This window comes from Copadichromis virginalis, linkage group LG22, assembly GCF_057382275.1.
Source record: "Copadichromis virginalis isolate Kocher_CV1m ecotype Utaka linkage group LG22, C_Virginalis_male_GT1.1, whole genome shotgun sequence".
NCBI lineage: Eukaryota > Metazoa > Chordata > Actinopteri > Cichliformes > Cichlidae > Copadichromis > Copadichromis virginalis.
Genome location: NC_140638.1, coordinates 11,831,403 through 11,846,158, shown reverse-complemented (window position 1 = coordinate 11,846,158; position 14,756 = coordinate 11,831,403). Strand labels below are relative to the sequence as shown.

The window sequence follows — 14,756 nt, the reverse complement described above, 5'->3', positions numbered from 1 at the left end:
TTTTAAATGTTAGCTTACTTCTGATCCATTCACTAACTCATCTAAGTCTTTATTTTATGCCAGCAGATGGTGCGTTTCAGTCACAGCCCTCCTTTTCACCCACTCATTCTCCAAGTCTGTAACTCTTTTGGTTTCTCGCGGTCAGGTTAGTGAAATAAAGGAGCTGAAATCTGCTTTGAGATCTGCACTATTCAGGTTGAAAGTAAAGTCGGGGAAACCCAGAAGCATACTGGTTCAGACAGCAACTAAGGGGAACCACAGGACTGTATATACACTGAGAGCTCAGGGGTCCCCAAAACTCACATGCAGACACTGCTTTCACTTTTTTCGTGCTTTTACTTTTATTTACAACAACAGTTGTTGCTTGTTTGGAACCTAAAGTGACCATAATTGTCTTTAGCTTACAATATAAAGCACCTTGAGGCAACCATTATTGTGATTTGGTGCTATATAAATAAAACTGAATTGAATTGAATTGAGAGGGTGGATCACCTAATGCTAACAACCTTGGTCAGTAATGCTTTAATGCTAAATATTTTTATTTGTAAGTCACTTGAACTCAGGTCTCGCCTGGCCTTTAAACTGTTTGTCAGTCATTTGTCCATTTACTTTTGAACATATGAAAATAGCTCAGTTAAACCCTTTGACCTAAAGCTGAAAGTCTGCACTTCAATCACATCTTGATTCTAGGATTTAACGTCCACTGTGGTGACAAAACGACAAAAAAATACTGTCCAAAGACTTAATGGTGTGGAAAGGGAGTGAAATCAACCTTGTGGTGGTTCCAGAGGGGAAAAGATCCATTTATAATTATTAATCGTGTTTTCGATAACTGTGGGTTTGATAATGAGTCTTTTTTTCATCCATTCCGGACCAAAGAGGCAAAAAAAAAAGATGGCCAGGAAACAACATGAAAGTGACCGATGTGATATGATTTTACATGTTTATACAGTAAAACAGTTAAGGAAGGTTTATTAATTTTAATGTGCAGAGCCCAAAACCTGCAGCACATCCTGTGATTAAACAGAAGATAGCAAGAGACACTGTAGTCCATGTTCTGACAGAGGAAGGAAAAAAGAGACAGAGAGAGGCAGAAAACCGGGGCAACTATAAATAGCATCCTAGTGATGAGGGAGAGAGGAGATGCCATAGAGACCGAGAGGATGGAGAGGTGAAAAACAGACCCAAAGAATGAGACGCTGTCTTCGTCGATTTCTTGTTCACAGCTCAAAATTATTGTTTTATTCATTACTCAAACAACTGAAGTCAGAAACAACCAATGCATGTGCAGCACAGCCATGAACATAATTAAAATAATAAACCCCAAGAGAACCACATGTACACGGTAATTTTTGGCTCTTTGAACAAGCAACCCGCTGCATTTACAAGCCGAAAAACAAAACAGAGAAATGAAAAGGAAATAAGGAACACACATCCCAGCTGTAGCGCCAACAGCTGCAGTTCATCCCATCAGAAAGGATTGCATACGAAGATGCAGCCGAGCAGCAGACAAACTAGGAGTGACTCCATTCAGTCAGCACACTCACTGCCAGAGCCTTCTGTGCAATTATAATACTAAACAGCCCTGTGTTTCATTTAACACTGATTTTAATTCAGTGTCACCATACTGACTGGGCTTGTATTTGCACTGGGAAAAAGAAAATGTGAGTCTTAAGAGGAAAATTTTATTTTTATTCCTGCTTAGAAACTACTTTGACATTTTGGGAGACACATTTATTTAGCTCTCCTGCAGAGAATGAGACAAGATGAGATGAGAATACTGACGCTCATATTTTAGCACTGAGGGGGAGCTAATTTAGCTAAGTCCAAAATATAATAAAAAATACACTTATTAGCATCTCTAAAGCTTAATACTTAGAACATTACATCTATTTACTATATATAATACAAGAAGAAAGTGTAAAAATAAATTTAGAGATGCTTAAAGGCAGATTTTGAAACAATTGGACATAGCTAGCAGTTTCCCGCTCTTTTCCAGGTTTTATGCTAAGCTAGCTAAGCTAATATCTCAAGGCCACAGGTAGTAAAACTCTCTACAGGAAAGATATTTCATTCTCTAAAATGCTGATCCATTTTAAATGCTGAAACACAACTCCTCTAACATGTTTGGGAGTCACATAGCATTTTTAATCTTAACTTGTTAAAGCAGTTTCAAAACAACGACAGTGTTAGCGATTAGCAGCCTGTTTAGGTTTAGTGTTCTTTTTTGTTCCAGCTTCAAATTGTTATTGTTTTATTCCTGTTACTTACATTTTACATGCAACAGAATAAATAAAATGTACCTAAAAGGATTGAATAACATGGGATTTGTAAAATAAGTAATTATTGTGGGTTAAATTCCTGTCTCAGATTAAAAATATCAATATAAATGTTTTTCAATGTGTTAAACAATATATAAATAATAATATTAAAACTGTTAGGTAATTATCAAATTATAAACTTTCCCTATTGTGTTAATATTTTTATAAAACTTTTTTTTTTGGAATATTGTCGTCCTAGGGATCAACAGAGATATGTTAATAGGTCCAATAACTCCTAAGAGGAGAAAGAGAGTATGAGAGAGTCATAGGTTCATCTAAGGTAATATGATAGAGCTGAAAGTGCTACAATAGAACACAGGCATTAAGTTTTCCTCTCTCTCACACTAGAAACATTCATTTTACCACCCCGGAAACCTGACTTTATAGTTTACACAGTAACGGTGGAGCCACAGAATTGCATGAAAACAAACTCTGTAGATAAAATTAAAGGAGCCACACTTCTAGCCTTAGTATTTAAGAGAAATGGAAGCAAACTGAGGATGACATGCAGGATTATGTTGCCTCATTCTTCTAATTTTTCACTAAGTCTCATAAAAAGTGTTTTAAAGATTAAATAGCAAGAGATGTGCAACACAAAAAAGGCTAACACACTTCTAAAATGCTATATTCGCAAACCTAATATTTAAAGACTTATCATCTAAGTTGTCTCCTTTTCTTGTTTTGACAGTAGCTTCGTTGACATCTTGAAAAATACTTCAGCACACATTTATTACAGGGAAATGTTCCCAAAAGCAGCAGCATTTTTTTTTTTTTGCACTCAAAGCCCATTAGCTTAGATTTATATTCATGCACTGTAAAAACTATAAATGTAAGCAGCTGCATCATCTCGTCCTGTTACTACAAAGTGCAATATCATAGTGGTAAGATATCAAATTCAGGCCAATTCAATCAGTCCGACAAATTCAATAAAACAGCGATATACTGCAAATTATAGCAGACAAAGTCTATGCATGGGTAAATACTGGATAAATGAATAAATTTCAGATTATAAATAAATAACACATAGTTCATATAGTATCATTTTAAACAGATAAGTGTTGATATAATACATAAACAGAAATATATACTCTGATTGGTCAGTCCAGTCTGCATTTGGCATGTTATAAATGTACATCGACTATCCCCTCTGACACTTCTACACTGCAAATCAGCACTGCTTCCACATGGCACGCATAAAGAAGAGAACACATGTATATCTGCACCAGCGAGACTTAAATAAGCTAAATAAACCTTTTTTTTTTAAATGAGGCATCTGAAATTTCATCAACCGTGGGGGTCGCCACTTGGTCAATTTTGCTGCTAAAATATGTAACACACACACAGCGGCCTATCCTCTCATCCAAACACATCAGTGAAGGATGTATAAATTAATCAGCATCACATGAATTGTTAATGCAAGGAGCTTTGTTTCCCTCCTGCAGCTCATATCTAGGTGTAAATATTAAGCGGCCGCTGTGATAACAGCAAAGCTGGGCCTCGTTTGACAGCTGTTTGCATTTGGACGACAGCTGTGGTTGGTTGTGAGTGTGTGATGGCGGCAGGTTAGGTCAGAGCTGTGTGTGTGTGGCTGTATGCAGAGGGCCAGCAGCAGTTTTGAGTGCATTTTTTTTAATGCTTCTACATCCTCATAATGATTGAGAGTTAGCTAGCTAATACAGGCCATGATTTCCCAGCAGGACTTAATAGTGGAGTTACGGCTCCCAGTCGTCATCGTGGTGCTGCGATGCTATGATGACTACCACGGTGAGGATGGTGCACAGCACAATGGAGGCGATGCCAACCGCCAGACTGATGAAGGAGAAGTTGCGCGCCTCGCGGGAGGCTATTTCCGCCGTCACCATGTCCCCTCTGGCTATCGCCGTACGCACCTAAGTGAGAAGGAGGGAGGAGAAATTCGAAAATGTGTTACGCAACAAGCAGATACACGAGTGGGAGCAGGAGAGAGTCTGAAACAGCATGAATGGATCGATTTCACTGCAGCACAGGCTGAATGTGCAGTAACACCCTATAACATCATATAGAGCTCAGACCGGTGGGTCCATGCCCTGTCAGATCAGCTCAGCGCACAGCCAGCTGAGCAGGCCCAGAGGAAAAAATCCATTCTGTCCCATTGCACTGACAATGGTGCAGTTATGTAATGATGTGGTCTGTTGAGTGCGTGTTGGTCAGCACAGTCTGCCATTAGATAAACAACAGAGCAACATAAAAGTATGAAAGTCACCAGACGGAGCTCTAACTTTACACCACCTGCACAGAAAAACAGCATTTAAAAAAAAAACAAAAAACTGCGCCTGCTGATGCAGATTATGTAGAGGTGACATCAGTGAATCCACAAAGTAACATCTTCCATCTGTTTTTTTTTTTTTTTTTTTTGTATGATTATGAATCACAAAATACTGGCTCCTGGTTTGCAGTCGGTAAATTCATAGCCACGTCGTTTTCTGTATTTCAGATCCTATCTTGGCAGGAAGAAAGAGCCACAGCCTGTTTTGACACAAACAGTCAAGGGATGAATGATCTTTCCTGACAGTCACATGCAGCTGGAAGGCTTTTTTTTTTTTTTTTTTTAAATTCACAACCCATTAAAAAGATAAAGATAAAATAATTTTGCCTGAAAACCTTTATATATGTGCCATTTTACAAGAGTTGCTTTCCAAAATATATGTCAAGGCTTGAGATAATTTAGTTTTCTCATTTGTAGTGTCACAAAGTGTGAAGTATCTCATTCTTCTGCGACTAAGGGCTCCAGTGTTGCCCTAAAAACTACTGAAAATACACAAGAGAGCAACAAGTGACACATCCCCTACAAACTGTAGATAAAAGATGGATGTAGGCACCCTTTTGCTTAACTGCCTTTGCCGTTTTATTTTTTGGAAACCTGCAGTGACATATTTCAGTAGTAGCGAGTCGGTAAAAGTGAAATCCAGGGTTTTTTTTGGTTGTCCTTAAAATTAATCGCATAAAGGTACAAGTCCATTTTTAAAACTACCGTAAACACAGTTCAGAGGTCCAATTCAGTGACGTGAATAAGGTGAAGCGAAGCTCAACAAACAGCTAGCGGCATAATCGGCACCTACTTGACAATTACCTCCCACAGGACCACCGCAGTAGATGTACCACAGATTTTTCACACAATGATGTAGTTCTGCTGTAAATTTGGACATTTTGACGTGGAGGTCTGAGGAAAACTGTAGTTTCTGTCACATTCAATAACCTACACATGTCAAAGCCATAGATACGCAGTTCTGCTGTTGCCTTTACTGAGCTGTTCGCTTATCAACAAATGTGTAGTCTTTCAGAGCTTAAAATAATTCCACAAAATGTATTTGGCTCCTTCCTAAATACTTAGTTTTTTGCATATTTGTCCCACTTACATGTGTCAGACCATCAAACAACTTTGAAAATTAGACAAAGATACCCTGAGTAAATATAAAATTACATTTCTGATTTCATTTATTAAGGGAAAAGGTTAGCTAAACCTACCTGCACCCTATACCTGGTTTTGGCAGCAGGAACTTTAATCAAGTGTGTGTGATGCTTGGTGGTAAGACTTTCATATCACTGTGTAGGAATCTTGTCCCACTTTTCTTCACAAAATTGCTTTTATTCAGCCAGATCGAAGCGTTTTCCACCACAAACAGCCCGTTTAAGGTCATGCCAAAGCATGTCAATCGTTTTAAATCCAGACTTTGACTCAGCCATTCCAAAACCTTCATTTTGTTTATTTCTGAGCTATTCAGAGGTGAACTTTCTGGGTTGTTTTGGCTCATGCTGCATAACCGAAGTAAACTTGAGCTTCAGGGTGTAAACTGATGATTTTCAAGATTTTCTGGTAGACAGCAGTTTGATCAATTACAGCAAGCCCAGAGTCCAGAAGAGGCAACCCAGCCCCAGACCAGCACCCTACCATGTTACTCTCCCATTTTTGTCCAGTCTCTTTCTTACTGTTGAACTCTGACCTTAACTGAGAAAAGTGAGGCCTGCAGCTCTTTAGATGTTGTTCTGGTTCTTTTGTGACCTCCTGGATGATTCGTCGATTTGCTTTTGGAGTAATTTAGGTAGGCTGGACACTCCTGTTACTCCATTTGTATACAGTGGCTCTCACCGTGGTTCACTGGAGTCCCAAAACATTTGAAATGGCTTTGTAACCCATTCCAGACTGATAGATGTCAGTGACTTTGTTTCTCAGGTGTGTTTCTTCAGACTGTGGCATAATGTGTTACTTTTTGAGATCTTTTATCCTTCTTCAGGAAGGCTAGCTAAAATTTAACTCAACTTTCAAAAACTGTAGGGCATGTAAATAAATTTGGATAGCTTTTTATCCCTCAATCAATAAAATCATAATTTAAAAACGTCATTTTGTATTTTCTCTGCTTATCAAATATTACAATTTGTATGATAATATGAAACATTTAAATGTAAGAAAGATACCTGTTCTGTTTACTGAGAACCACACGGCTCGGCTGTTTCTAGAAATTATTGAGAAATTACTGGAAGTAAAATATTCTCTTAAATATTGATTTTATAGAGTCTTGTTTTAACGTGCAAAGAAAGAGCTTTAAGTCACTGAAAGTTTTTGTCTTATTTTACAGGACGACAAGAAAAACTGCAGGATTTCTATCATTTATCATTTTAAATGGGAGCGTCTGCGTCTGCAAATAAAATGGCTTTAAAGTGAAAATTCATCGCAAAGTCATCTGTAAAGGTGATATTATATCGATATGAAAGCCACAGATGAAAAGGAGACTATGAAGCAGCATTAACCTGCACTGCTTTGATGATCGCAATGATGCCTGTTGGCCAGAAGCAGCAGACGGTGGTGAGCACTGCGATGGGCAGGTAGTCGTGCGGCGGTCGGCGGTCCATTAGGGTGATGCTCGGTGGCATTTGCATGGGGTGAATCTGGCCCGGTGGGATCCCCGGGTGAGTTCCTCCAGCCGGCATGTAGGGCTGACCCTGAACAGAGAGAGAGAGGAGGAGAAGATTGAAGGAAACGGTTTCCAGGGCCTAATCCGTGGATCGACTTCCTTCGAGGCGTGGACGTCTATCAGCAGAGAATGTACCTTCACCTATCAGCAGAGAATGTCCCTTAGTCTGTAACACAGTCAAATATATTCTCAAGTAATATTCAAGCATGCCATTCAGCGTGTTAGTACGAGCTCGGGAGCAGCTTGGGAGAACAAGAAAACAGAGACTGCTTCAGATTGTCTTCCCAAAGTGACTCAACTTTATTCACAAGTACAACAGTTTATATAGAGGGTAAAATTCATGAGACAGCAGATTATCAGTTTAAACCAGTACAGACCAAGATAAGGCAGTGTCTTCCTGCCCATGGGTGAAGAAGCATCCTTTGTGTAGTGTATCAGTTCAGCTACAATTGTGATTATCTCAGCGACATATTTTCAAGGCACAAAACGAAGAGTTCTTACATTAGTGAAATCTGAAACAAACCATTTGGCCTCAACAGGCGTCTCCTAAAAGATTAAGAAACTAATGTAGCTGAGGGAGTGATCTCTGTGGTATTTCAACCTTGTACCAGCCTGTGATTCTCACACATCAATTCTTGGGTCAAAGAGAAAAATAACTAAAACAAAGGGGCCTTATTGAATGACAGAGTTTTCCTGCATAATGTCACTATAAAACAATATCCAGTAAATGCTACCATGGTACTAAAATACCTAACAAAGATGGAGAGCGGTGCTTTTAAAACAGTCCAGCAGCTTGCAAAGCTCTTTCCACACCAAAACACAGAGGAACACGCTAATGTGAGTGAAGAAGGGCACAGCAGCCGGGCAGCAGGAAGCAGAGCCTGCTAGGATCGCTGGTGTCAGAGGGGGCATTCGGATTTTTGATTGTCTCATTTTTAATTTAAATGAATTTCTCACAGTTGGACGAGACGTTGGAGGCGACCTAATCGTGGCGCGGAGGCACTGAACATTAGCTCTCTATGCCAAGTGGACAATTTTAGCTTTATTTTAAACCACCTGCGGAGCTGAAACGTGACTGCACTGCACCGTACAGTCATATCTGTAATTACCATTAGCTGTGAGACGAGATATCAGAGTGCAGTGCCGCTTTCAGCCTGTCGGGATTAAAAATTATGTTCAGTACTTGGGGTTTTTTTTCAATTAGATGCAAGAAACGCATCACAATTCGCTCTGCTTGAGCTGTGCATGTTTATCAGCTCAGCAGGCCAGACAGAAATACACTTAAAAAAAAGAAAAAAAAGGAAAAGGATTTTGTGATTTTGTGCTGCAGTGCAGATTTTGCTCTCGATATTATTCTCCTCGCATTCAAACCCACGCTGCTTTTAAGAAATTACCGACGGGAAGCTGGACAGCTGCACTTTCAGATGTCTGATGATTCACAGTCTCTTTCCGAGGCCTCGTTTTACAACTTTGATGTTAGTTCAGGGTAAAATATAAATTGTTTGATCTATTAACGTGGACGAACGTGTGGCTGTAGTTCAAAAATCCACTGTGTTCTCCAGCAACAATGAATGGGCAAAGAGTACAGATTGGTCTTTATAATACATGATGTTGAAGCTTAATAGTTCAACCAAGGATTTATGTCGTCTGCTCAAATGGTCTCATTCCTGTCATTGCTGTTATTAATATATTAGAATACTCCGAAGCTCCCAGGACAGTGAGATGAGACCTGGAGAGGTAAAACTCTGCTGCAGAATTAGAAAAACAGGAAAAGATTTAATATTTATCATCCTCTGACCCCTCAAATATCCCCATCTGTCAGAGATGCTAAATTTATGAAATTTATGTTTTATTTTTGAAAAATGAGCCTCAGAAAAACAGTAGAAACTGAACAATACAGAGAGAAGCAGCTCTACTTGTCCTTCAACCCTCCTCCACCTACAAGTACTGGCCTTTAACTTCAGTTTAAACTTATTTAGTGCTGCACATGTTTTAGTTCCTCCCTGCAGTCATCAACTATATTGTTAGTTTACAGCTGTGCTGTACTTCCTTTGTTCTGCAGAGCCCCTGATGTCCCTTGTGGGGACATTTTTAATTTCATGCACGCAAATTATTGTCTTGATAATTTGGAATAATGCTCCTCTAATGATTTCACAGTATTTTGCAACCCAGATCCGAGCTTGAGTGTCATAAGATGCTCTTACGCATCGGCATCGTCTGTTGTGAAGGACATCTCCTGCGCAGCCAGTTATTCCTGCTGATCGTGTGTCTGTGCAAAAGCAGCAGCAAAGCCCAAAGAAAAAATATGGATCTCTTTATGCAAAATTAGCTTCTCTTAAAATCTAATTGTCTTGTTTATGAAGGATTTGTGCACAAATTATTTTTTAAAAAAAAGCTTTACAATGACGTTCAGCAACAAAAGATTTGCTTTCTTTTTTGTTGTTGCTGTTTTGTATATGAATTGATTTAAAATCAGCCAAATCAATTAATTTTACTGGCTTGAACTGCTGCTCTGTGACTCATTTTTCAAACTTACGGCTCCTCTAATGTACGAATATTGTATTAGCATTTATATTCCACCTCAGTGACGCACTCAGTTATGTATTAGAGTGTAAAAAAAGCAGTATAATTTATGTAATGTGGGTTAACTGATTACATTGATATTAATTAACTGACACGTCAGCTTTTATGTATTATAATTTATGTGTGGCTTCCAGACGATCTTTCACTTTAAGCACACTTTACCACGAAGTACCGATTTCACCCGTCAGGCTCAAAGCTCAGAGAAATATCTCGATTGTTATGAGAATCAAACAAACACACTCAGCCTGTTTTTGCTGGAAAGCTGCACACAAAAATGAAACCACATGTCCTCTAGCCTGAAAAATGTCCTACGCCTTTATATAAGTACAAGGACAATCAATGCAAATTACTTCAGCCTAATAATGCAACAACGTGCAGAATTAGCCTGCATGTTTACGTCCCTGTCTGACCCTGCAAAATTAATGAAATGAAAGCAACACCAAAGAGCTTATTCAAAACACTGCTGTGTGCATCATTAATCATTAAAAATGATCATTCATCATCATTAAAGATATTTAAAATCATACGAGAGGCTCTTTGTGGGCTGGTGGGACACGAGCCTGATGAATAAAGACATGCTCACTGGAACAAATCAGGTGGTTTGTAATTTTCCTTTTTCTGACTGAGCTTTCCGGACATTTATTGCTGATTATGTGGGGAAAAAAGAGACATCGTTTGATTAATAAATGTCCAGCTAATTGACGCAACAGCAGGTGCCACAAACGAAGCAGAAAATGAGCAAATTACTTCACAAAATGCGCATTTTCTCTGAAGATAGAGACAAGCCCCTGAGATAACAGAAGAACGTTTGATTCCCTGCATAATAAGCATCGAATGACATTTAGTGGATCTTACTGAGGAGTGAATTATGGACAATTTTAAACGAGCCGGAAAGAAGTGTGGAGGTTTAATTCTGCTGCAGCCTGCTGCCAGAGCTGTGAAATCTTTCAAGGCTGTGTCTCACTCACCGATGCCATGGGGTAGACGGGAACGTAAGCTGTGCACGGCTGCAGCTGAAGCGGGTAGCCCGGGTGGAGGTATCCCACAGGAGGGTGCGCCATGGTGCCTCCCGGAGCCTGGGTCTGGACAGTGTAGCCCTGCGGGGCTCCCGGAGGCCCCATCGGGGCACACTGGAACTGAGTTTCTTGGAGGTATCCCTCTGAACCCGGAGGAGGAGGCGGAGGAGGGTAGTTGGGCTGGGTGCCCGGCGCGGGAGGCATGTTGGGGTGCTGGGGCATGTTGGGGTCCTGTGGGCCGGGCAGGTACGGAGGAGGCTGCATGGTCTGACGGCCAGAGTCATCGAGCCCTGAGAGTGGAAGAGGGAGGAAAGATGAGGAAAGGTAGGTGAGCAGTCAGAAATAGACAAGGCAGAGGAAGAACAATAAAAGAAACAGATGTAAGAGCGAGAGCGTGTTATCTAACTCGAGCACGGCTACACGTGTGTTTGCATGTTGGCTCTAATATGTCTTATTTCACTGCCGAGGAGGAGAGAAAAAAAACAATTACACGGAGCACAGCTCTTCAGCAAGACTTAAAAAAGCAGCTACAAAGCCTGACATTTCCAACCTGCGCAGGCTAATGATGACAGTGATTGGCATTTTCACTGCCGGCAAAGGAAAAGAAGAAAGGCCTTTTTCTCTGCTTATCCTTCACAAAGAAGTTTATTAGCAGCAGAAATTTGGCATTTCAGGTGTCGAGAAACACGTCCCGAAGCATCTGTCTGCTTCTGGACGTCTGAACACTTTAATGCTCACACCTCTGCTCCCTTTGTGTTTGCTTAACACTGAAAACAACTGAGAGGGTTGGAGGAATAGAAGAGGGAGGATTTGATGAGACATGAAGAAGGAGAGCAGGAGGCAGTGTCAGCGAGCGGGAGAGAAGCTGGGTGATGAGGGATGACGACTTGTGCGCTCGGGGGACCGGTTTTACGTAAGAGGCCCCAACCCTGTCACAAGCAGGAAGTGGACCAGAAAGAGACAGAGGGGAAAGGAGCGAGCGCGAGGAGGAAGACACCTTTGAAAGGTCATCACGTGATGAGCAGAAAATATATCAGTGTGTGTGTGTGTGTGCGCAGCATCTTTGGCAATTATAACTTGAATTCCATATAAAATAACATGAGACGTCACATTATTTTCTTCTTTATGATAAAGATCTTAATAGCGCAACGACCTGCATCCAGATGAGAGAAATAAAACTGTGGGAACACTCAAGCCGAGTAGTTAATTTAATCGCTCGTCATTACTCTGCAAAATGCAATCACGCGCAGTGTTTTGTCATCACTTCAACAACAGATTTAAGCTAAAATACACATTTTCTTCTGTTATTTCACTGAATAAATAATGATAATGTTTCTTTTTAATTAAATCTCTTCCATTTTCTGCCTTAATGTTTGAATTCTGTGCAGGAATAGATCACTGTCTTAAGCAAGTTGTCTGCTACTGATCCAATTCTAGCCATCATTATAGATCAATAGTCTTTTAATCAAATATATATTGATTTTTTCCCCTTTCCATTAAACTGTAATGCTTAAACATTAAAGGGACAGTTCACCTCAAAATCAAATGTAGATCTAATTCATCCATCTCAGTTGTTTTGGCACGTGCTGTCCAGTTTTTTAAGGGATCAGGTGCAGAAATGCTCCTCTTCTCTTGGATATAATGGAAGTAAAGTACTGCCTTGTGGTGCTCAACATGTTAAAAAAAAAAAGCTTATATTGGGAAAAACCCAGCAGCAGCACCTCTTCACAGAAATAATGACCAGGTTACTCAAAAAGAAAATCTTGATGTGAGCAGTTTCATGCGGAAACTCCCAAACTACTCCATCCAGCTGCATGAAAGTGTCAGCCTGTCCAGGCGAGGCTGTGACAGAGTGACGGCATTTAAACATTCATGGCTTCCTCTCTCAGATCAGCTGTAACGTCTCACAGCTCAGCAGCCATCTTGAAACATCCCTGGACTCTTGCTTGGCCAGCAAAGTTTAAATTTGCCTTAATCTCAGTGATCACTGGGACATAAAACAGTTGAATCTGTAGCATCCATCTATCTTCCACTTGGTTGCATTTTATTCCAAGTAAAGTGAGCATTTCTGAGCTGGTTTGGTGCCGATATCATAAAAAGTCACACTAAAAACAGCTGAGATCAATAAACAACAGGTTAAGGCCCGAGGTAGGATACGTCTGATTTGGGGTAAAGTGTCCCTTTAAGGTCGCAGTCAATCTGCAGCGCCCACAGCTGCAGATTTTACTGACCAGAAGCCGTCAAACACACCTAATCAGAAATATTGATTTTCTCTGTTGAGTTACAACCTGAGACATTTTGAGCTGTGGGAAATGTTTGATGATTCACCCAGAAGCATGCACAGAGCTGTGGCAGTGGCACACCTGAATGTGATGCTGCCCTCGAGTTAGAACTAAAACCGAGTCCGTCTGTCATCAGCAAAATGCCTGTAATACTCTCTTCTTGAGGCATTTGCTACTTAGAAGCTTGGAACAGTTAACTAATACCTGTACATCCATTTAGCTGAACACATTAACGTCCCTGCTGTATTTTAATGGTTTTGCATTCCCATGAGTGTCTTCTGAGCATCAGCAGATGTCCATCCATTGTTTAATTATAGCCTCTCAGATCTGATTAAAGCACAAGACAGCGGTCACGTTTACAGCCGGCTCCACATTATGCTCTTCACACCTCCTGAGGCAAGATCAGGTGTCATCGTCTACTTTGTTTTACTGTTTATTTGAATATTTTTAAGAGGAAAGATGCAGTTCACCAGCAACATCAGTAACTGGTGCTTCAAATTCTAAAATATTAGAAAGTGGAAGGATTAAAGTGTGTGTGTGTCTGTGGAAGAGAGGCTCGGGTTCACGAGCAATAAATGGTTGTTAAAGGCGTGCACGCGCAAAGGACACCCACATCCTGTCTATAGTCAGGAGAGATGTACGTAGGCCCGTGCGTAATGATGTGAGACATATATAACAGAGGGGAGGAAAAATAGGGAACAGGGAGTCCAGGAAGGATGTGAAAGCTCACTTCAGTGAAGAAAATCTGAACATGAAAATAAACTAAATGTAAAAGAAATAAATTCAGCAGATACACACAGAAAGTCTGATGATATTAGTTTAAAGTCTCCACGGCCCTGCGGTTATTTTTTCCAACCCCCACCAAAGCTGCACCCACACAGCGGTGCATCATCTTGTAGACACAGCAGAAGCAAAAGCGGATGGAGAGGTTGACAAGGGGGCAGCTGGGAAAAGCGCAGATGACAGCAAACTAGAAAAAACCAAAACACACACACATATATATAGGCCGATGCCCTGGATCTGCCTTCGTGCTTCAGACAATTAAAACGCCTCACCGTGCTTTTCTGACGACATGCTTTCAGATCTTCTGTCCGCCTCCTTTGATCGGATCTATTTTTTTTCCTTTACTCCAGTTGGTGGTGAAAATCCTCCTTCAAGTGCGCGATGATGCAGACTTTTAATCCAAACGGGTGCAGCCCATCCTCAGGATGTTTTCATCTTTATTTCTTTAGCGGCAGTAACAACTTGAGGTGTTTTTCCTTCTTCCTTTGTTGCTTTAAACCCGGCTCTGTCACCGCGCACAGCTCCGTTCAGCTCCCCCTCCTCTCCTCTCCTCTCTGTGCGCGCAGGGCAGTCTAATAATGTTTCTCCGCTAACGCGTCGCTGTACATTGAATTAATGAGACACAAAGCTATCGCTGTCTTAAAGCGACAGCTCGGACTCGGGCAGCGCGCACAGGCAGCAGGCTGGAACATCCCATTACAGCTCAACAAACGAGGCAGTCTCTGAATTGGATGGATCTCTCTCACCGCCCTCCCTCACACATCTTGTCCTCACATGATGACAGATTTGTAGTTAAGAAACCCAGAAGAATAGACCCATGCA

General features: G+C 40.7%; 1 protein-coding gene across 1 annotated transcript; it reads right to left on the bottom strand.

The window, feature by feature from the left end:
• Positions 1–1,204: 1,204 nt before the first annotated feature.
• Positions 1,205–14,643, bottom strand: prrt1 (proline-rich transmembrane protein 1). Its single transcript, XM_085445991.1, has 4 exons — positions 14,207–14,643; positions 10,822–11,159; positions 7,107–7,298; positions 1,205–4,210 (listed from the first exon to the last, which is right to left on the bottom strand). The coding sequence occupies exons 1-4, from the start codon at positions 14,223–14,225 to the stop codon at positions 4,034–4,036; spliced, it is 726 nt and encodes a 241-aa protein (XP_085302117.1). The 5' UTR covers positions 14,226–14,643; the 3' UTR covers positions 1,205–4,033.
• Between the last annotated feature and the right edge of the window lie 113 nt (positions 14,644–14,756).